At 39.1% G+C, this 23,187-nt stretch overlaps 1 protein-coding gene across 1 annotated transcript; it reads right to left on the reverse strand.

Annotated features, from left to right (window-relative positions):
* Nucleotides 1–408: 408 nt before the first annotated feature.
* MFSD6 (major facilitator superfamily domain containing 6) lies at nt 409–21,498 on the reverse strand (the record flags this gene model as incomplete). Its single annotated transcript, XM_082483852.1, has 6 exons — nt 409–2,863; nt 5,292–5,572; nt 7,684–7,782; nt 8,340–8,501; nt 14,100–14,197; nt 19,955–21,498. 6 exons carry the CDS (start codon nt 21,496–21,498, stop codon nt 2,681–2,683), a joined length of 2,367 nt encoding a protein of 788 aa, XP_082339978.1. The 3' UTR covers nt 409–2,680.
* Nucleotides 21,499–23,187: the final 1,689 nt, after the last annotated feature.

Here is a 23,187-nt window from a genome sequence, read left to right on the forward strand (position 1 = left end):
ATTCTCATTCTCCACTCATGACAGATCCAAATCACCAAAAGCCAAGTTTGTTAGGTGACAAGTGAGGTCTGGCAGGGACACACATGCAAACAATAAAGCAAAACTAAGATCTCTCCCCGTCGTCGCTTTTGTATGCATACAGATTAAGCAGTTGAAATAGTAAAAATTTAACCTAAGATAAAATTAAATTCCACACAAATGTGCCACTGTGCAGGGCAGGTGCAATAGTGCAAATACAATCAGAAACAGAAACTGGAAGTATTTCCATACAAGTTGACATGACCTGCACTTGGCAGACTCTCTCTCAAAACTGCTAGGGGACAAACAATCCAGTTTTGACTTTCACTCATCATGTCCTGCACACTACCATATCAACCTGTTTATGGTGCACACTGGTGCACATCCTTCACGTCCTCCTCGCCCCACACAAGGAAATTTGCACCTACAGTCAGATTTTATCATGAAACAGATTTTAACGCTGCACAAGAGTAGTTCCTAGGCTCTAGGTTCAGTGAACCTAGCAAAAGGTCATCATCATTGAATTATTTTCAATTCAAGTGATTACGTTCACTGCTGGTGCCGTAATATGAGCAAATGTAATAAAAGTTCCGATTTGATACTATTAAATACAGTATGGATATTTTATATTTCTTACCACAGTTTGTACAGTTTCACAAATATCAAAACCCAGGTGTACATGTCCATTTTGCAACATAGACTGACTATACAATTCCAAAAAGAGCAGGCATTTCAAAGACACAATTCTGAAGTGTAAACACAGTGTACAAGCTCTTCACCTCACAATCCAGGTGCTATGCAGTAGCAGCTGAGGTAACACCATACAGCATGAACTCAACAAATGGTTGGTTTGCCTCAAGATGATTTTTAGCATCCTTCTGTCCCGTCCCCTGTTCAGTCTTTAGTTCTCCCCCAAGTTATACAAACATACAATAAATACATTTCTGATTTTAAAGGACACTTCGACAAGTCATGAGGATTTATGTGAGTACAGTACATTTAAGTTCAAGTGCAAATAAAGTAACTAGTGGCTAGTCATTGATGTTTCTTTTTATTGTCTATGGTGTTGGTCCCAGGCACCACCGGAACATGGGTTGTTGTAACAGCACAGCTAAAACACAGCTATGGGACACCCCTTCAGTCAAGCTAACTGGATGTCAAAGTGGGCAAAACCCCGCACCCCCTTTCCTGCTTAGCTTCTGCCATCTTCCTCTCCCCTAGCCCTGTGCTCCTGTTAATCTTGCCTCTGGATCACTGTACAGTCCCACAGCACGCACCTTCCCCATGGAAGGCCCAACACATCACAGACATCTGATTTCAAGGAGGGCTGAGCAATACTCACTCAGTCCCGTACAAGCTGAGCGCTCAAAATCTCCCAGGAACAAGCTGTTAATATAAGCAAATGGGCCAAAACTCTCTCCTGACTAAACCTCCGAGACCCCTCCTTGAGCCCCAGGACATCCCTCCAGCAGCAATTTTCACTATGCACCAGCAAGCGAGCTGGCTGCAGATAATATTGAACAGCATAACAAAACATAATCCAAAGTATTCCAGTGTCTTGACATTGGGCGAAGTAATTTCCTAAACATACTGCAATTTAGTTATGTTTGCTTCCTCCTGAGAATCTCTCACTCTACTCGATTTCTGTGTCAACAACTTTGCCCCTACAATCCTAATCGTTAAGATTTGTAGGTGATTCCTCCCTACCACCCACCTTCCCTAGGCACTTAAAGCTTACTGTTTGCTTAATAAATAACCACAGTAACTACACTGCATTAAATAAACTATAGATGATGAAAATGATGTATAGGTGATGAAATAAAAAAAACAAAAAGACAGTGTGTCCATTGAAACCCTTGATCAATCTCAGGTTGTGCAATCTTGATCAAAGATTCTTGTCTCAGTACAACATCAAACCTAAAATTACTCAAACGCACCCAACCTATGCCCAACTGAAGGGCCGCAAGCGCAGAGGTTGACTTCTTCAGAAGCCTTCCTCCAGCTTTTGTGTTTCACTAAAACACCAGTTCAAAACCTTTGCTTTGCAGAACTAAACCTTTATCTCAAACAAGATAACATGGGCTTCAAAAACATACTCTTTGAATGTGTGTGTTTTACTTAATCCATCACCGTAATATGAAGATACGCTTGCTAAAGCTACTCTGTTTCTGAGAAATCTTTACAGAGACAGTTTCATGCTGTTCCTATATTTATTGGATCTGATATTTTCTAATAAACAATGCAGGGAAACTCAGTTTCTCTCCTAAAAAAGTCTTTTCATTTTGTCTTGGGAACAAATTCAAGGAAAATTATCCAACCAGGCCAGACACTCTGCGCCTCAACAAGAGAAGAGTGAACTCCCTTTTTCTACAGATTGCAAAGAAATCTCATAGCACTTGACTCAGCTTTAGCAAAGCAGCCAAGAATTCTTCCTACCGTTAGATCTGTCCATATCACTTCCTTCAAGAATTCCGAACTTTTGGCTTCCCTGCTCATGTTGCTCTGTGTAGTCATATGAATATTCTTTATATAGGTAAAAGCTTGCACTGCATCACATTATGATCGTTAAGATGAAGGAAGTCCTACTTTTGAGCTCCTACTCCAGCGTTTCCCAGGTGAGAAGCAGAATTCCATGCACTGGATTTGATAAGATGAGCGCGTCTCAGGGCCCTGCAGCAGCAGGTTGAGCATCGTGATCCAACACAACGCGGTCGCCATCTATTTGGGAATCTGATGTTGCTGTAGGTGTTGATGCTGAACAATTTCTGGACTGCCCAGAATCTGTCGGATTTTGGGGTTGTCTTGCTGAGCTGGCTGATGAAGCACTGCAATTCTCATTGATTTTCTAAAGAGAGGGGAAAGGATTGCATGCAAAAAGTAAGTATAAACACCCATGACACTATCCCCAGTGGTATACCCCCAGATGCATTCAGGCACTTCTGGAAATTCACAAAGCACTTATTTTGAACGCCCGCAACATAACAAATCAAACTTAAAGAAGCCAAGCAAAAGTAGTACATTTAAATCCAGATGACACTAATAGCAAGCAGACAGCAGCTTACCTTCCATCTCTTTTCCTAACTGCACTTTCCCAAGAAGCATGCAAAAAACAAACTTGTTGTGTTTCAAGGGAAAAAAGACACAATTAACTGGACTTCAAAGTGTTCAGACAAGATCATTATTTTGACCAAACAATTCTGCAAAAATTTTTCCACTCCTTAAATACAGCTTTCCTCAATAGTTCCGTCCCTCCCCAAGATACTGCTCAGACAGAACTTTTGCAGTACCGATGTACGATTCCATCCAGTCTACTCAAACAGGCCTCACTAAGGACCTTAAGAACAGATTCAAACACCAGTTACATTCCCCAGGGCTGAGACAGCAAGCCTTCACACTAATACATTTCACATTAGGAAATGACACAGTATCTACAATTATGTGTTTTGCACTGAGGAATAGAGAATATGGCAAATATGTCCCTTTGCTTGAAGGAGTATAAGCAAGCAGTAGCAAAATTGTGCCAAAATCTTAATGAAATAAGAAGGAATAATTTTTGTCACTAATTCCATTTTCTGTGCACTGACCCTCCTTCCAAATGATCTATTTTCATTTTGAGAAGGCTATATAAGAAATCTAGTAAAAGAGCTGGGCAATCTTTTTCTAGTTTCAGTATTTTAATGTCACCAGCCTAAAATAAATGACTGAGCACAAAACCTGAAATGTTTTGGAGAAGGTCTGTCCTTTTGGGGCGCTGAAATAGGGATAAGAGATTTTGAGGAATACAAATAATGAAGAAAAAGTACAATGGGGTGCATTGAATTTTGGCACATCAACAAGAACTACTGTTATATCAGTACTGTATTTTAACAGGAAGAGAAGAATCATGAAGAGACCATGTGCTACAGAAATGCCAACAGGCACGAAAGCTCTCTCTGGCTTCTTCACAATTCTTAGTGAAGCAGCCGGGTCGTGTCCAGCAGTGTTGGACAAGTCCCTCTCAGACACCACACAACTGCAAAACATTCTTTTCTTGCTGTGTTCATTGTGTAAGTTCTGTGCAACTGCTTTTCTCTGATTTCTCTTTTTAAAAGGGGGACAGCTTATACTAACCAAGACCCTGAGGACATTTACCAATGGGAAACAGAGCATTTTTTCTGGACAAATTACTTTGATGTCAGAGACCCAGTGACATCTCCAGCGTCACTATAAAAGCCACATTGTTTGACTCAAGGAAGTTCAAGAACAAACAAACAAAAACCCCAACCAACCTAAAGCAGACATGACTCTAAATATATTTTGAAGAATAAAGAAAACCAAGAAAGGCAGGAGATTGCTGACCAGGTGAAATTCCTACACGCTCTGCTCTGCTGATTCACAGTCATATCCCAAATTACCCATTTCTAAAGACAGTAGTTGTGGAAAAAGCATTTCTGTGTTTACACCTACCGGGTGCACAAGAAGGAACCTCACCCACTCCTTCCAAACAGGTAAACACAGTGGTTTTAACATTAACCTCGCTGTTGTAAAACTTGCATTGACAGCATTTCCCTACTTTGCTTAAGCAGAAAGGCATTTCCAAAGCATTAATGATAGTTCAAGATATAAGCCCATCCAATCATTGATGAAGCTACTAAAAGGTATTTTGGGAGGAGACTGGACAGAAGGGAAATGGTGTAAAGTAAGCACCAGCAATCAGACATTTTAAGTCACGGAATGGCTCTTGCCTGGTGTGACTCTAGGTAAAAGAGATATTAACTTTGTTTAAACAGAAGGCTCTGTATCCCATCAGTAGTTGTCTGGAACACCTATTTCTGCAACAACGTAGACATTTGACAGCATCACCCAAGGAAGCAAAACTAAATAAAAATCATTTTACACTCTGTTAAGCGGCTGTGCATCTTCATGTTCAATTATCACCTTGTAAATTTTGCAAAATGCACAACCCACAGATTTCAACTAATACGAAAACAAATCTAAACTTAAAGGGAATTCAAGTATATCCAAGCCTGTAAAACCAGAGTCTCTTTCTATGTCTCTCCCTCCCTTCCCATCTTCTGGAAGGTAATACATGCAAAAATAGTTATTCCTGCTCTACTATACATAGAAAAAAACTCTATTGCATACACTATTTCAACTACTGTTTTACAACTCCTAATTTTTTTTTTACAAGCCAACAAGAGAACACCTGCCAGGTACTAACAGATTTACACAGCTATAAAGGTTTTCAAGAATCCAACAAATACGTAAGAACTTCCTGTACATTAGAAGATTACCTGCAAAGGCTGATTCTCAGGAGTTGGACTGGTTTTGGATAGTTTAACCATCTCTTTTATCTGGTAGACAGCATAAGCTAAGGTGACCCAAGGAGAAGAGCTGATGCCCCAGGCAGGCTTGTTCACATCCTCTTGCTCTTCTTGGTGTTTAGTTTTCTTTACAGGGAGTCTGGGCTCAGTCCGAGGCATGATATCTTCCGATTGCTGTTGTACAAGGTCAATAGTTGCTATGGGAACAGGACTGGAAGGCACTGGGATCCTTTCCGCCAGCATTGTCTTTTCTGAAGTTTAAAACAAAATAATCAGTGGCAAAGCCAACGAGCTTGAAAAAAAATGCAAAGCAGACAATGAATGCTAAGTGTGTCGTGCTCTCATAACATGGTTATCGCTGTACTGAAAGCAGAACACTGGCACAAGCAGCCAGGAGCGAGACATGCCACAATCCAGTTAGGGAAACGCAACGTGGATGTTGCCTTACAAGTAAGGCTGTCCTGCAACTGCAGTGAGGTATTTTAACGGTCTGCATAAACGAGGCAAACGAGTATAAAGAAGTCCATTTGTTCCCAGCTACCTATTAGAAATATGTATTTTCATGTTATGTGGAAGTCATTTTCATGTCATATGGGAATTGAAAATAAGTCTTTTAGACTTGTAGCAAACATCTTTCTCCGTGTAAAGCCTGCATCCTGCAACTCATAACTAAACACCAACTTCAAACAGGAACCATTTGGTGAAGGTGCATAGTCTACATCATCAGAACAGCCGTTTCTAACTTAAAATTTCTAAACCTACTGATTTGACTTAAAGAAGTTGTTCTACACCTTCACCATTTTTTTTATTTAAGAAACAAACCATCCCTCCATAGTTACTATGGAGTTATGCAGTAGTGAGAAAAGAACAAGGTTAGAGTGACACACTGGAGGAGACAAAACACCTGTCACAGAAAAGGAAGAAATCCTCCTGACAGAACTTTACACCTAAGGTCTTCCAATAATCTGAAATAGTTTTCACAACTGTCTTGAAATGTCATCCATAAAATGACTGTCATGACCCAACACAATGTGCCTTACACTCTTGAAGGGCCAGAATATTTATATACAAAAAGTAATTAAACAGATTTTTATAAACCCTTGGATATTTTAAGTAATAGCTGAATGTTCTTTACAAGTCTGTAAATAAGACATTCTGTAAATTTGAGAAAGTATTTTTTCTGAGCAGAAATACCAATTAAAAAGAACTTTTTTTCAAAATTATAAAATTGTATTTTGTTTACAGACTCTTAGTACTGGCTATTTTAAGCAATGGCTGGATGTTCTCTAGTAGTGAAGAAATGAAGAGACTAATCCTGCACGTGCTTGACGACATGATTAGTTTTACTCATCCAACTGGTCACATTGAAAGCAACCTAATTACTGCCATGCTTAAAATTAATACACGCACTGTTAAGATGGGTAGTGTGTATTAAATGAAAACCAAAGACTGAAACAAGAAAAAAGAATAATAAGGCCACTAAGAACAAACTATTCTTTTGTAGGTTCACATGTAATTAACTGAAAGTTGACAGGAAAATGAAGCAGCAAATAGCACTTTCACCTTTCCATTTTTTGCCATTAGCATTTGACCAGAGGTGAAGAAAATTATAGCAAAATAAATATTTGAACACTTCAGTACAGGCAACTTGATAACTAGTCAAGGACAAGTCATTTAATATTCCAGCTAAAGAAAACTGACTTTCACTTCATACTCAAAGCTCATATAAAAAATTAACATTTGGGTAAAAAGCAGCTCAAAAATTCATGACTTTTCAGAATTTGCCACAGTTTTATTGCCTTTGTAAGAATTAGTTTTATGCTAAATCCTTATACTTTGCACCAATTATTTAACTTCTGGTTAGCTTTTAGTTTAATAAAAGCTCAAGTTCCACCTGAGGGAAGATTTCTCAGGTGCCAGAACAGAAGTGCGGCAGCTATAAAAGCTTCTGTCCTCAGAAGCCATCTCTATAGTTTCTGGCAGAGGTGGCTTAGACTGGTAGAATAAGAGAGCGTGCAGTGGTCAAGGTGACCTTAAAGAACTGATGCAACCGAAACAACTCACTACAGCTGTTAAGACTATCCTAAGGGATTCTCAGAACCGAGAGGACATATAGGTAGTAAAATAAGTTATGCTTTCCTCCTATCGACATCCAATAACTCAATGCTGCCCTTCTCACAGCAGCAGCTCACCAATTTCTATCATTGTCCAGGAAAAAGCTTCTCACTTGAAAGCAAACTGTTTTGTCAAAATCTGAGTAAGGACACCAAACATACAAAATTAAAGCCGCAGGGAGCAGCTTCAGAGATACCTTTTTTCACTAGCTCTAATTTTGTAGTGTCTCGGTGATGTGAATATTTACCTTCTTCTTCATCAGGAACCAACAGCCACTGGATCAGTGCAAAGAGAAGAAGAATCACTAAACAAGCCATCCCTATTCCTCTGAATGTGGCAGCAGGACCTGTAATGAGATTTTTATTTTTTTTTAATTGAGAATCTACTGACTTAATAAAACGAGTCAGCATTATGCGCTCCTTGGGTATGCATTGTCCCATGTAGACTCTTATTAGCTTGTTTCATTACATTTTCCTCCCCCAACATTTCAACAGGCTTTGCAAAGGATTTTTAACCAAGTAATTAGATTCTCATTTGTTCATCGAGAGGCTGCATAGTATCAACCTGTTCTCTCACAAAGGATTCATTTATCTTACTTACAGATCAGGTTGGAGATTTGCTCACACACTACTAAAAATACCCAGGCATAACATATTTAATCAATCTGTAACGCTGAAAGGACAAAGCCGTAAGCAACCCTGTCTGAATTGAGTGCTGACCTTGCTTTGATCAGGGGCCTGGACTGGAGATCTCCTGAGTCTATGATTCCATGACTTATACAAAGTGTATCAGTCTTTAAAACAGAACAATACCTTAAGCATAAATAAGTTTAAAGCTGGTAGTTCAGTAAAACCAGAACTCCAATAAATAAACCAAAAATCTTCCAATACAATTTTCGCTTACCGAAGTAATTGACCAAAACTCCTCCAACCATAGCTCCGCATCCTCTGCCCAGCCCCAAGTGGAGACCTTGCAGGATTCCCTGGGCTGACGTTCTCAGCTCTGGAGGCACTGCCGCGCTAAGGTATGAAATACAGGCTGCCCATATAGCCGCATGCGTGACACCTATACAGAGGAAACATTGTGAAGAGTACAGGGTCCAGAGCGTACTAACACAACATCACAGCAACTGCACTCACCCGTTGGAGCATGAGTTGGAGAAAAACAACAAAATCCCCTCACTGACAAATGTCTGGGAAGTACAAATCAGCTTTTGGTAACGTGATACTGGCAACCAAGCCATGGGGAGACATGATGACCCCTTCTCCTGCACAGTCTGTCAATTGCTCTTTCTCCCTCTAAGATGACCTCACTTCTTTTCTTGAGACAGTCCCTAGGAAGACTAAAGCGCGTTAAAAGTGCCTCTGCCAGATTCCTTGTCCCTTCAAGAGTGACCCGGGGCCTTTGAAATACAGTCCTGATTTCATAAGCCGCAGGCAGTTAAAGCACTGATGCCTCTCAGCAGTCTCCTTGATGCCACAGTGAAGGCAGTGCAAAGGTCAAAACCCAAACAGTATCAGAGATATCCATGTCATTCAGTGGCAAGAATTAATCCCCTCCTGCCCTTCTCACCACCCCCCTCCCCCCAAATCAACCGCCTCCAAGCAAACTCTTTCTGAACTCAACACCAACACGCTCTGCATTTAGCACCGAATGGTCTGGACAGGAAAAGCACGTAAGCTCCTCAGGGTAGGCCGAAGATGCTGATTTTCACGCCTGCTGTTTAGAGGCAGAGTCAGCGTGCCCTTCCTCCCGCTATGACTGCATCCTGCGTAGGCGCTGCCGCACGCTGCTGCTGCCGCCGCCGCCTCCCATTTCACCCACTCCCGCTCCAGGGACCGAGCACAGCAGAGGTCCTCGCTGCTACAAACAACCGCCACGTATCCAAGACAGCCCCGGCTCTCCAGCAGAGATTCGGGAAGTCTCTTTCTGGCACATGCCTTATAGATTCAGGGTCATGAACATTTTTTCCTACCAGAGGAGGAGGACATCTTAAGGGGAAGGACAGGGAATGCCCATCATCATGCAGAAACTGGCTCCAGGTGGAGCCCCCCTCGTCTCTGAGCACTTGCTTGGTGGGGTTTTTGTGGAGTAGAGAAGAACAGGACAGGAAAAGCCAGGGTTGTGGAGAAGTTGGAAAAAAAACAACCCCAACCAACCAAACCACAGTTTTGTAGCTCGTCACATAAGCCTGAACTATTTTGCCACCCTCAGATTGAGTGGGAATATTTTTTTCTTATTTGAGTGGTACTAAAAATAGTCATCACAGCTTACCAATGCCTATGCTCTACTGCCTCGGTTTTAAAAAAATGCTGGCACAACTGATGATTCAGTCAACATATTTCTGTCCTCTACACTTGACTTACTAATGAACAGTTGGACACTCAATAATTACTTAGGCATTTAGGCTGAAGACTCATAAGAGCAAGAAAACACATGATATTGTAACATACTCACAGAATAACTTGGGGTTTGCTTTTTGTAAAAGTGTAAATAGCACTGTATGGAATTGATACAGTTCAGGTATAGACATGTTAGATGTCCACGAGGCTGTACATTCATTTTCATTCCAAATCTAAATAAAAATTTCTCAAGCTTTGGGTTTGTAAAGGCCACCTTTATACACTGCAGAGCTGGTTTTGGTAATAATACATCATCTTGTTGAAAAATAAAAGGCTTAGATTAGGACAAGTGTATTTTACCTTACTATTTACAGTTTAAGGCTTTAAAACTCAGATTTTTCAATCCAAAAAGCTCAGAGTTTTAAAACTCACTGAGTATCTACTTTTTTAATGCAGGCTCACATATGCATTGAATATAGCAACCAAGAACTATCCCAATAACAAAGCAAAGCTAATCTAACACAGATAATGTTTTTTTGTTTGTTTCAGAAAGGATATAAATTAATGCAAAACATTCAGTTTTATCAGTTGTTAAAGAATAAGGCAAATATTAAAGTCAGGCAAATCAAAGACACATCAGAAATTATTTGAACCGTGAAGCACAATACTACTGTATTTGGTTGAAAACAAAAGGCCCTACTTAACCAACAGGTTCTTGGATGTTTTCACCTTTACTAGACAATCCAGATAGAACATAGTGTTCTCTGTTCCTCCGAAAACAAATCCATACCTTTAAACCAGCTTGTTTCAATTGCCTTTAAAGGTATGGGCTTTTTTTTTTTTTTTTTTTAAACTATGTGTACATTACTAATGTGATTTTTATTATAATTATTTATAGAACAGTAACTATTTGGAACAGCTTTTATGACAACTTCTACAAGAAGTCTGGTCTGGATTATTGCTAATCACAATTCATTTTTTAAAAGAAGTTGTTCACCATTCATATATCGTGACATTTGCTAAAACCACTAACCACCATTTCACCATCTGGACAAGCCAACAAGCGTACCAACCCTAGTGTTATGCTCAAAATAATGATGTTTAGCAAACAGGATAATTTACCTATAAACCAAGAGTTGAAGGTTTGGGAAGCTAAATTTATTTCAAGAGAGAGATATCCTAATTATTGCCAGTTAAAGACCCAAACTTTTTCCTCTCAAGACATAACTATGTTGCTGGAGCACCAGTAGGAGTCACTTCTTAGAACAGTACTTGTTTTGGAGTTTGTTGGATAACTGCCAAGTGAAAATAGCTAATTTTCAGGTTATCAATATAGTTTTGCACTTTAGAAAATTCATTTTATGAAAACTGGTGAGCTAGTACAGCTGTTACCAGAGAATCTGGACCATTGCTTTGGAATAATAATTTGCAGCTAACTAGGCATATCAAAACTTAAACCATTAAGTGTGAAATGAACAAGATTGCTGGTGTTTTCGCAGACTGTGACATATAAATGCACTATATGCATTTGCCTACGAGGATGTCTTGAAATTTTCATTTATTAAAGATTCAGCCTAAGCTCTTATTTTCATCCAGTGCATGTGCAAGTCAATAGGGCGTACAGATTCAAAACTCTAAATTAAGAAGTGAGTTTAAGCCTCCTCATTTACTCCTTTGAGAGTGCAATGATCTTAAGAGTCCTCCCCATCCCCATTACACTGCCAGCAACTGAAACACAGCACGGTTCTTATTACAATCAATAGATGCAGTCTGCAGAGACATCCTCCAGAAATCTCCCTATGCCCTTCAGCACAGCACATGGGGATAATCCTTCTTGTATTGCAAAAACACATTAAAAAGAAAAATAAATTCTTTATAAAAGTCAGCTGAAACTGTTGTTGACCTTAAAGCCCCTCCGGTTGATGGAACTCGAATTTACATAGAATTTGACAGCTTCCTGGAAAAAGAGTTACGTACAACTATAACAAAGACTTCACCAAGGGATTTAATAGACCTATCAACTTGATGCAGTCACGTTGCCCACATGGTACCCACATGTCCTGCATAATCTGCTTTTTTTCTGTTTTTAAATACTTTTAACCCTTACATATACAAAGCAGCTACAACTTTATCTCCCTCTGTCAACAAACTCACTTAAAAGTAAGAGCTTCCACCTCACCAAATTTCATTACGGTGTCACCTCTCATCCCTACCGACAGATTCAGGGGATGTGTAGGAAAGCAAGCAGACCCCAAAGAAACAAGTTTTGGTAACTGCTGCAAAAGAAATACTGAATCAAGAGATATTAAAAGCGGTAAGCCAAGGACAAGAAAAGAATAAAGGCGGGGGGGACGTCAACAGTACTTCTAAAAAGATAAACTTGATCTTCCATTCAGCAACACTGAATGAGATTACTGGAATGTAACAAATGTAGTGGCAGTAATTAGACGCACATATAGTGTACCTATGGACTTTATGAACACTAATAAACCATGTTAGATACAGGCTAAAAAGTGCACATAGAACACGCAGAGGCTTTTGGGGTGGTGGGTGAGTGGGGGGGGGGTGTGTGTGTTTGTTTTGTTTTTAACTTTCTCATTTGCTGACTATAAATAACTGCAAATTGCAAGAGTAACCCAAGTGTACATGATTCAGCAGTGGCTAGATATAGATGAAGTCTGGCAGATAAATTTATGAGAAAGTATTATTTTGAAGGTGCTTAGTTTTTTCTTTAAATCTTGATTACTCAAGACTACCGCATAAGAAAAAAAAAACAACAAAACAACAAAACAGCTCCCTCACAGCCTTGCTGTAAAAGCAAACCTACATATTAAGCTATTCATATTGGAATTTCAGCAAAACAAAAAAAGATGCATAGTAACAGAAAATTCTTTCTCAGCCATGACTATGCTCCTATGATGCCTCCAGGCACAAACTTATGGCTGTATTGTTGAGACACAAGAGGTTTTTTTTCCTATATTTTGAGTTGGGGTGTCTTTAAAACAGGAGTACCTAGAAGGTAATATCCAAAGCTTTGAGTTCATCATTTGATCCCCCTAGATGTTTAAGCAGGCAAGAATAACACATACACATTCTTCAGGTTCTTTGTGACATTTTCATAATACTTAATAGTTGTGGTTTGTTTGTTTTTTTTTTAATAACAAAATTCAGAAGCTTGCTGTTTAAATACAATAAACTGTTTTTGTTAGCAGGGAGGGAAAGAGCCAGGATACAGCTTTCTTTCTACATATATGTAGAGATCTACACAGTACTCACCAATGACATTTTATAACTCAAGTTAAAATCTACCTTACAAAGACTTCCATAAATACAGTAGAAAAAGTCAATGCAAATTCAAATTACGCTGCACATAAAAGAATAAAACTTCCAAGTATCATCTGTGGAATATTTTCTAAGTAGTTTTGTATAAAGCCAAAAAACTGGCTTTAACAAAGATGGTACAATTATTTTTAAAGGCAGGGAAAAAATTTATGCATTTAAATTAACTATTCTCTTGCAAGCTTACAAACTCAAATACTTCAGTATTCTTCAAATACTGAAGAAACAGAAAGTAAAATAGTTTAGATTTTTCCTGGTTTTGAGAAGTGGTACCCACTACAAAGACATGAAAAAAATTTCATAAAATGTAAGTTAGAACAATTTATACTTTAACATTGCAATGACGGTCTTACAGACTTTTTTGACAACACCACTTGAAAACATGGCTCAAACTATTTTTTATAGAGCACAGCTCTGTCCTTCTAATTAAAGGGCAAGTATCTTAAAGAAGCTCTGGCACAGACAAAGCTATTGAAATAAATTCCTCTTTATCTACTAAAAAAAGAAAATTCTGTAGTCTAAAGGTATTGATATAACAATACAACTGAAAACCTACAAAATATTTTAACAGAGACAGAATGACCCAGACTATGTTCTGGCTTTTTTTTTTTTTTAACAGCATCCTTTCAAGACCTTTTGCATTTAATGAAGTTCACATTTACCACCAAACAGGATTTGCAGTAGGTGTGTACCCAGCTCGTGCTTCTGCCTCTTTGTTTAGTTAAAGGGTGTGTTGGTCTCACCCGGTTCTGTTTGAATAAACAGAGAACTGTGCACAATCAAATGCAAACCCACCCTTTTGACGTCAAACATTTCCCAAGATAAACAGTAATGTTTTATGAACCTGGGTATTCTGGGATATTTGTGATCAAAAAAATATGAGAAATACCAGGTTTTTACTTAATCACAGTTCACTTGAAAACAAGATAAACGTAAGCACCTGGTCTTACTATACTGGAAGGGCATTACTGCACTGTCATACCTTGAAGTACTTCCATCGGAAGAACAGTCCAGGCGTTTTCCAGATACGAGATGTAAATATATCTAGCTGTATTACAGGCAAGACCAATATACAGCACTCTAAAGGAAATAAGGAAAAGAGAAGTCAGGATAGTTTGCACTTTTGTTTTTTGGTAGGTTATAATATACCTTACGGCTTCAGAAATCATTTGCACATGTACAAACAGTTTGCCAGTTTAAAGCATTTGCTCAACACAAAATACAGTCTTTAAGTCTTGCACCCAAACATAAACTCTCCTCTGGCCCACTCCACACACCTATTCAAACTGAGGCTAAAGTTAAGACTCTCTTCAAAATCCTAACGCAAGAAAATTTTCAAAGGGACAGCAGATCCACTGAGATTTTAACTAAGCTCTGTAGTTCCATGCCACGCTTGACACAGGATTGTATTTCAGAGAGACCATTTCTAAGCACATTCAACATCCCTTGCAATTAATCTTCTCTTCTAATCGTTCAGGGATTCATTCTTCCATTTTAATGTAAGCCTGGTGCAGGTTTGTATTAGATGAATTAATTTTACCCCAATTAATATAAGTGTATAGCCCCAGTATCTGCAAACTGCTCAGTACTACTCTAAAAACACATCCCACAGAAGCAATATGGTTTATAACAACATGCCTCAGGATAAAACTTAACCATCCTGTTGAAACGCAGCAGATGCTGCATCTCAGAATGAAGAGAAAAAAAGCTCTTATAACATTTTTTAAACAATGAAGCACAAAGATTATTTGTGCAGTGCTTTCCCCATTGCACGTTTAACCTGACGACTTTTCCCTTCCAGTTTTCAGATTTAGCTTAGCTTTCCTCCCAGGTGCTTATTCCTCGAACTATCTTTCTCTTATTTTCAGGTGCATCTTCGGAAACAAAGACTTAATTCAAAAACACGTTTCTAGCTTGAAAAAAGATGCTATTGCAACCTTTAAAGATTTTTTCAGGGACAAGAATAATTTATTGTCCAAATACGGCTTCTTGGTGGACCCCTGGTTCGGAACAAGTGAAATAAATGCAATTGATAATTAAGGTGTAAGCATAGACACCATGAAAGGACTTGTTATTCTTTGTGTTGCCTTTTTAGTTATTCTACAAAAGCAGACCGAGATTTAATTAAATGGTACATAGCCACTGAAAAATCTAGACTGAGATGCAATCATAAAAATGCAGCATCTTGTTAACATCTGAAGTCTCCAAATATACATGTTGACAGCTAAAAACCCAGCACCACAGTTTTCATCATGTTCAGCTTAAACCACGAAACATTCAAAATTATAAAGACAGGTCTGTGCATTTCACAGCAACATGGATTTACAGGAGACAATATATTTTACTTTCAACAAGCTGGGTAAGCTTGTGGAAAGTTGCCTCACACATCAGACCAAGCTGTGTTGCTTCCAGACACATGTAAGGTCCACGAATAGCTGGTTTAAGCTGCCTTTAGGCAATGCAAGCCCAAGCTTTCATTGAAGAAAACATGGGAGGCCGTGAAAAAGTTTTGTATTATACAAGAAAGAGAACAAGCTTGTTCTTTGCACCAGGCGTCATAAATTTCATCCCCCCCTTTAATTAATGCCTTCTGTCCCAAAGAAGTAACTTAGTTCCTTTCATAGCCACAACTTAATGTAATCCTTATGTAGAATCACATTTCTGAAGTGTATTAGGACACATTTGCCACAAAAGGTAAGCAAACATATAAGGTCTGCAGGCTCCTTTCTTCATTTCCCTCTACTAAGGCTCAGGGTGATGCACACTCTTGGGGATACAAAGGAACCACCTCACTATATACTTGTTTTTCCTCATCAGCAATACAGACGAGCCCAGCTGTCTGTTTAGGACCAGTTCTTGCCAGCTTAATTTCACTTTTGTCTAGCAAAAACTTTGCCGGAGCACCAAGAACTTTCTTCCCATCTCAGCTGTTCCCTATCACAGCCAGTGCAGAGATGTGAAGAGGTCTCCTCCTGCTTCACAGTTTTTCCATCACCACTAACACACTTGGCTACCTGTGCTTTTCCACCCTATTACACTTGCAGAAAGATTTGGATTCAGCGTTTAAGAGCAGCAATTTAGTTGGGTTCTACCTTTTCATTTGTTAGAATATGCACAAAGTTTAGGTACATTACAGGTTATAGAGATTTCTATAATTATGCTTTTGGAGGGGTATATCACACGAGAACTTTTGTGTATTTACAGAGTCTTTTCAAAAATGTATTTATAATAATCACTTAGGCTCTTTATCAGACCTAAATGGATAACGCAAACAGATGTTCCTTATGAACCCTACATGCAGTATCCACAGAGACACCATATTCAATTTACAGGTTAAACATTGTAAAGCACTGAATCTATATTTACGTTAAGGAGACTAAGCTGTTTACAGCCATGACTACCAGTTTCTGCTTCCTATAAAAACTCGCATGCTGGAATTGTGGTCAGAGAAACACACTCAAGCTCAACCTCAAGTAGGAGGTTATTTTCAGAGATTAACATCATCTTCCTAAACTCAATGGCAGTCAGGAGTGCTTCCAGTACTTAAAGGGGGCCTACAGGAAAGATGGAAAGGGACTCTTTCTCAGGGAGTGTAGTGATTGAACTGAGGGGTAACAGTTTTAAACTGAAGAGGGTAGATTTAGACTAGATATTAGGAAGAAATTTTTTACTGTGAGGGCGGTGAGACACTGGAACAGGTTGCCCAGAGACGTCGTGGAAGCTCCATCCCTAAAGTGTTCAAGGCCAGGATGGATGGGGCTTTGAGCAACCCGGTCTAGTGGGAGGTGTCCCTGCCCACGGCAGGGGGGTTGGAACTAGACGAGCTTTAAGGTCCCTTCCACCCTAAACCATCCTATGATTCATTACCATTCAACAATGCTGTCTAAATATGTGACAGCTGGTTTTGTATGCTTTTCCATTGCAATATCCTCTCAAAGAACTTGTGGCGTTCACCACACTTTCTGATCACTTATTTCTTTTTAACTCTTTAGTTTACTTTTAAATTAAAATCTACTCTGTCATCTTTCAGAAGGTGGCTGGAGGAGGTAAGGCAAAAAAATACCCCCCTAACATCTGCAATACTCTCTCCCCTTGTAAATCTGTACAATCACAGAACAGCTTTCTAGCTGAACCAATCACTGCCATTACTCCGGATTCATCTAGTGACCTGCTAATATACAATGTTAGAAACACCAGCAGCATGTATAACACGTGCACACATGAAGTGCACGTGTAGATGAACAGTAGAGCTAATGAAGTGAGAAATCAGGCATTTTAATCAGCATATGTTTAGTATGGTCATACTTAAAGTGCTTGGACAATAATTTGAGAATTAATTAAAAAAACCTGTGAAAACAGAGTAGGTTTCAAAATGTTGTAAGGATCTTCTATACCAACACATACAATGGTAGAAATAGAAAGATTTACAAGGCTAGAAAAGGAAAACTGAGCTTCTATCTGAAAAGGATGTAAAGCCTGTTTTCTTGTAGTTCTGCAAAGGACAGTCTTGCTACAGTGCATGCAATTCTGGTAATGATACCCATCTTCAAAGAATTAGGACAGAAAGGAAAGATTGAATGATAATGTTCAAATAAATACTGCAAAAAGACTGTCTACATCTAGGAGTCTAACAACCCAGAAGAAAAAGTGCAAATATCCTTTTTAATTTTTTTAAACATTAGTGACAGAAGGCAACGTAAGGTGAGACAACCTCAGCACTGAAGTCATCTTACCAAAAAGAGATGTCAAGTCACCTTCCCTCTAACTGTGAAATACCCCGTGAAATATTCACAGCTAGCTGTGGATTAAGGGGTACTTCTTTCATTTCATACAAGACCTTACACCAGAATTCCCATAAACATATAACTGCTTTCATGCCAAAATGGTAAACAAGGAATATTGAGCTATTTTAAAAAAAAAAAAAAAAAAAAAAAAAAAGATCCTACATGCTTCTGGCTAAGATAGTTCCAAGAAGGATATATAGTTGGAGGCTGTCGGTTCTTATTAACGGGAGAATGAATATCCATACTATAAGGCAGCAGACATATACAGAACTTTAAAATAACATGAACTATGAACTCCAATCCCTCTCTCTCTCAAAAAAAAAGTTTGCTTCCTCTTGAGCAAACCGTGCATTATACAAAGTTCAAAAAGTACAAGAAGAACGGCAACCAGAAGGAGACATCTCATAAAAACTGTGATGACTAAATACAAGTAAGCATTAGATAACATTAAAATATGACTAATGCACATTTCCCAGGTGTGGGTATAAAGAATGTTGTTTCATTGCAAATAGGAGCTAGTGTCCAATCTTGGCTTCATAGGCTTAACAGTGCAAAGAAAAAAAGAGAGCAGTTAATCCTGTATATCATCCTTTTACTGGCCAATGCTCCTATCCCCTTCTACTTCACCTTATTCACAAGCCTACCATTCTTTTGTTTTTCATTCTTTCTCCAGCTGAAGTCTAAGCCTGAATTTTGTACTATACAATATACATTAAAAGAGCATACCCAAGCTATCTTTAGCTATCAAGACTGTGATCTGTTCTCACCACTCCTCCATCATCATATCCTTCCTCCAGTCTTTGCATGCAAGGTGTCATGTCTTCTCATACTAATTATTGTAAAATTCAGAGATTAAAAGACTGACTCAAAGTAAAGAGATCCTGCTCAGTTTAAGGGAAGAAAAAAACCCCATCTTTTAAGTAATCTCTCAAATTACTGTTCTAAGCATCTCAAACATTTTTAGTAGAGGTCAAATGAATAAAAAAAATTCATCACAATAAAAGGAAAACAAACAAACAAAAACACCAACAAAGAGCAAAACCACAGAACAGAATGCACAAAAAAGAACAGTGCAGACAGCTTAAAAAACAACTTACATCTCAGCAACTGTATGATTATAAACAGGGCATTTGGAAAAGACATGATGCTAACAGCACAGAGCTCTGTGCTCAGTTGCACAGAGTGCCTGAGTAAATATAAAAAAAAAAAAATAAAATTTTATTACTTCATTAACTCAGATTCTCCCCTATCTTTCCTCCCCTGAGCTTTTTTTAAAAGAACAGTAAAGGGATTTACAATATCTGTAAATTGAGTCAATTGTGAGTTTAGTGGAAAACAATGTTCACTAACATGCTGGAAGTACTCAGTTTCACTTACACAAGGCAAAAACTATGGGAGAAGCCCTGCACAGCCATCTCCCTTCAGTAGCTAACACACGCAGTTGCGACTAAAGGAAGAGAGCAAGGAACTGAACCGGTAAGTGACACTACCAGGCTGCAACCTCATTCTGCCAACACCCAGAGTCTGATTACCAGGGCATGTGCACAGGAGGTGCTCACCTCACTGCTTCATCTCATCCTCCTCCCCTCTCAGTATGCAAGTGACACCTTTCCAGGCTACTGTGGAGGGCAAAGAACTGCCCCAAGAGGAGAAGCAGGCTGGAGGTTTCCAGAACGCTGCTACTCACTGAAAAAAATATTGTAAAATTAATGGTATTTATATGTCAAAACAGACAATCCTTGAGTGGGTGGCTATATGTACAGTCACTGATTTGCATCAGTGAACTAGGATGTCTTCCGGAACCGTCTGCAAAAGGTTACGGTGCCAGGCATAATGCACATACTAACACGCAACTAAAATGCAAAGGAAGCATTCCAGAGCATTTTCAACTCTTAAAATAATAATAAAAAACTCCATCAGTCAAGCTATGTAACTGAGCAGGACTCAGAACTTTAAAATAAAAGAATGAATTAGAATTTCACTTTGCAACACAAGGCTAGGCCTGAAATTCAAAATTTTTTGTATAGATCTTTAATGATGGCTAACAACTTACCTGATATGACCGACCAATTCAATCAATTTGTGGCTGAAGAAGTAGGCGGTCAGCTCAGACACGTGACTGAGCACAGAACAAACTCCAAAGAGGGTGGTGGTGCCGTTCAGGTCTTCCAAGTGCCAGTAAAGAAAGGTGAACACAAAGCCATATCCAAACCCCATGAACCAGGCCACGAAGAGCACTGAGCCGTACTGGATACTACAGAGCAGTTTTATTAGGTCCCAAAAACTGAAAGACTGTGACTGGCTTGTACTGGTAGGAGTGTTATCGGAGGATTCGTTGGAGGCACTTCTGTCCACCTGTGAGATTTCTACCTCTTTTCTCTTATTATCATCTTGCTTGAAGTGCGCATAATGAAATCGAAACTGGGTGGCCACAATTAATGCCATTGTCATCAGAACACCAAAAACGATGAAAACTATCCTGTAGTTCTTGTACTCAGGAGCTTTACATCCTTGACCTTCAATGCCAACTTCTGTATGGGTGTAGTCAATGCCAATTCCCACGGAGAGCATGGCCAGCCCCCAGCCCAGAGACCCCCACATACGCTGCAATCCATACCGGTCCCTGTGTTTGCCGAGGTACTGCAGAGTTACGGTGTCCACAATAGTAACAGAGGAAGCACTGAAAAATTCTCCTATTATGACAACCAGCAGAATGAGTAGAAAGATGGCTTCTACTTCTTGCTGATCATAAACGAGCACAGCTTGGTCAGACGGCATCGGCTTCGTGGTGATGGCAGCTGGGGTGGTGCTTGGAGTCGCATTCCCTGGTGAGACTGGGTTAGTGGTGGTGTTTTTCAAAATAAAATGGGTACTGTTTTCCAAGACAAACTCCACATCATTGCTCTGTGTAGGTAACAGGAATGTTACTTCAGGATTAGCTGTCCCTGTTGTTTCCAAAGGGACCGGACTGGAAGTGAGCAGGTCTCTCTTCCCACGAACTTTTGGGAATGCAGTACTCACTGTGGTTAGCGGAGAAGACATTGAGGCATTTTGCAAAACTGTTGTTAAAAGGCTGCTTCCATTGGTGGGATGTGCTGGGGGAAGGCCCTTTGGTACGCATCTTAAGGTGGCTGGTCTAACAAATCCAATCCCCAGGTTAAATAAAACCCAGCATAAAAGCGAGAAGAGGAGGACGATCTTCCCTTTCTTGAAGCGATCTGCCACCACTCCCCAGAAGGGAGCACTGCAAAACTCAATAAAGTACCTGATGCCCACCAGAAGTCCACTCTGACTGGGTGACATACCCAGCTGCTTGTAATACACAGGCAGCAAGGGGTAGAGAGAGCCATATGCAGAATAGAAGAAAAAATAAAAGACCTTTGAGATCAGAAGATCGTTGTTTATTTTGACGCAGTGCTTTTCTAACCAGTCTAGCTCTTCATCTGGGACAGTGGTTGTCTCCGTCGAAGGGGATTCATTATGGGGTGGCAAGTCTTGATCCTTGGAAATGCCATTGAAAGGATCAGCAAGCACATACTTTCTCTTCTGTTCTTCTTCATCATCGGTTAAAATGGCAACCTTATCATCAGCTGCCATGGTTTACCACAAGCATCCAATACCTTGTGCACTCTCAAGGAACTAGGGCTACCCTGCAAACAAAACATAACATGGTTAAGGTACCACATGGGAATAGACCTGCAATGCCAGTCACCAACAACAAAGACAGCTTTTTTTTTTTTTTTTATAAGTGACATTCCTGAGCAATAAATGCAATATCAGGGTGGGGAAGGCCATTTGCCTAGACTAACTAGTGGTATATATTAGCATCAATAAAAATGTGTTTTATGACCAATTCTGTGAAGTTCTCCCAACAGCAGCTTTAATATTGTGCAATAAAACATCTTTCATGTTTAGGAGAAAGAATAATTTATATATTCAAATTTACTGTGGCAATTAAGTGCTAGCATTTGCAAGTCTTTTCTTTCAATTTATCCTTCCCCCCCCAAGGATAACTTCTTTATTTCCAGTATTCCCTACTATACCATAGGATAGCCATGATTTTGTAATTTGATAATGTAGCCACATATATATCCAGGGGTTTTTTTTAGTTATCAAAACAAATTATCATCCAAAGCCTCATGATGGCCTTTAAAAGGTTCATCAATCTCCTCTTGAAATGTGATTTTTCAAAGCACTCCACAACCACAGCAGAAATTGGTGTGAGGCTTGAGCTTCTAGGCTGAATGGGAAGAGAGGTGGGAATTAGGATGGGGCTATAACATTAAAATAAGGGACCCTCAAAATTGGGATAACAACCTCAAAGGCATCAAAGATCTGGGAGCAAAGAAACACAGGGAGAGAAAATAAGTACAGGTCCTACAATGATCTCTTCAAGTCACACTCTGAAATTGAAGAAAGGTGGATTGGGAGATAACGGTACTGCAGCTGCCCACACTTATCCTTTGCAGAAGTAAAAGACCGCAAAGCTGACAAGCAACAGTGAAAAATAAATTCACCACTACTTAGACTTTGATTTGACTAACCATGTTTCACATTTAAAAACAACAAACCGTTCTCATAAGCTAGGCTAACTAATAGAAGCTTTCCTTTCAAGGAATTAAAAAAAAAAAAAAAAGCTCTGCCAACAGGCTACCAGCTCAAAAGCATTATATTAGGCAATTATTTTTGCTATATTAATATCTGTAAATTTAACGTAGGAAGATTAGCTTATGTTCATTACGAGAAGGTTGAACATTTAATACATTTTGGTTTTGTCATCCGTTTGCTGTTTGGATTAGTGTTACTATCACTCAGGAAACCTTTCAAGGACCAATATTTGAAGAGAGCATTTTATTCCAGAAGAACCTGAAATTTCTCTAAGAGCACTCAATTTATGATCAGGAATATCTTCTCTAGGAATTTGAAGTATTTTTTTTCAGGTCTGCACTTTTTCCCACTAGAAGAGTTCCAATGAAATCGCAGTCTTTCAAAACTCAACTGAAAGTACAGTATCGTCCCCTTAAAATTAGTCATGCATTGCTGTATCCGGTGCCTTTAAATATTTAATTATAATGCAAAATGTATTTAAATATGGATAATGGATTTGCAAATGGATGGAAGGCTAATAACAGAAAAGAGACTCTAACATTCACAAGTATGTTAAATTAATTGTTTCTTGCTGATCCAACATACACATAACAGCTGACAGAACAGGCCATGGATACTTCTAAAAACAACAGTCCATTAAAATAATCTAAACCTTAACACAGTTCAGTGACAGACAAG

The sequence above is a fragment of the Vanellus vanellus genome (assembly GCF_965231255.1).
Source record: "Vanellus vanellus genome assembly, chromosome: 5".
NCBI classification, from domain to species: Eukaryota; Metazoa; Chordata; class Aves; order Charadriiformes; family Charadriidae; genus Vanellus; species Vanellus vanellus.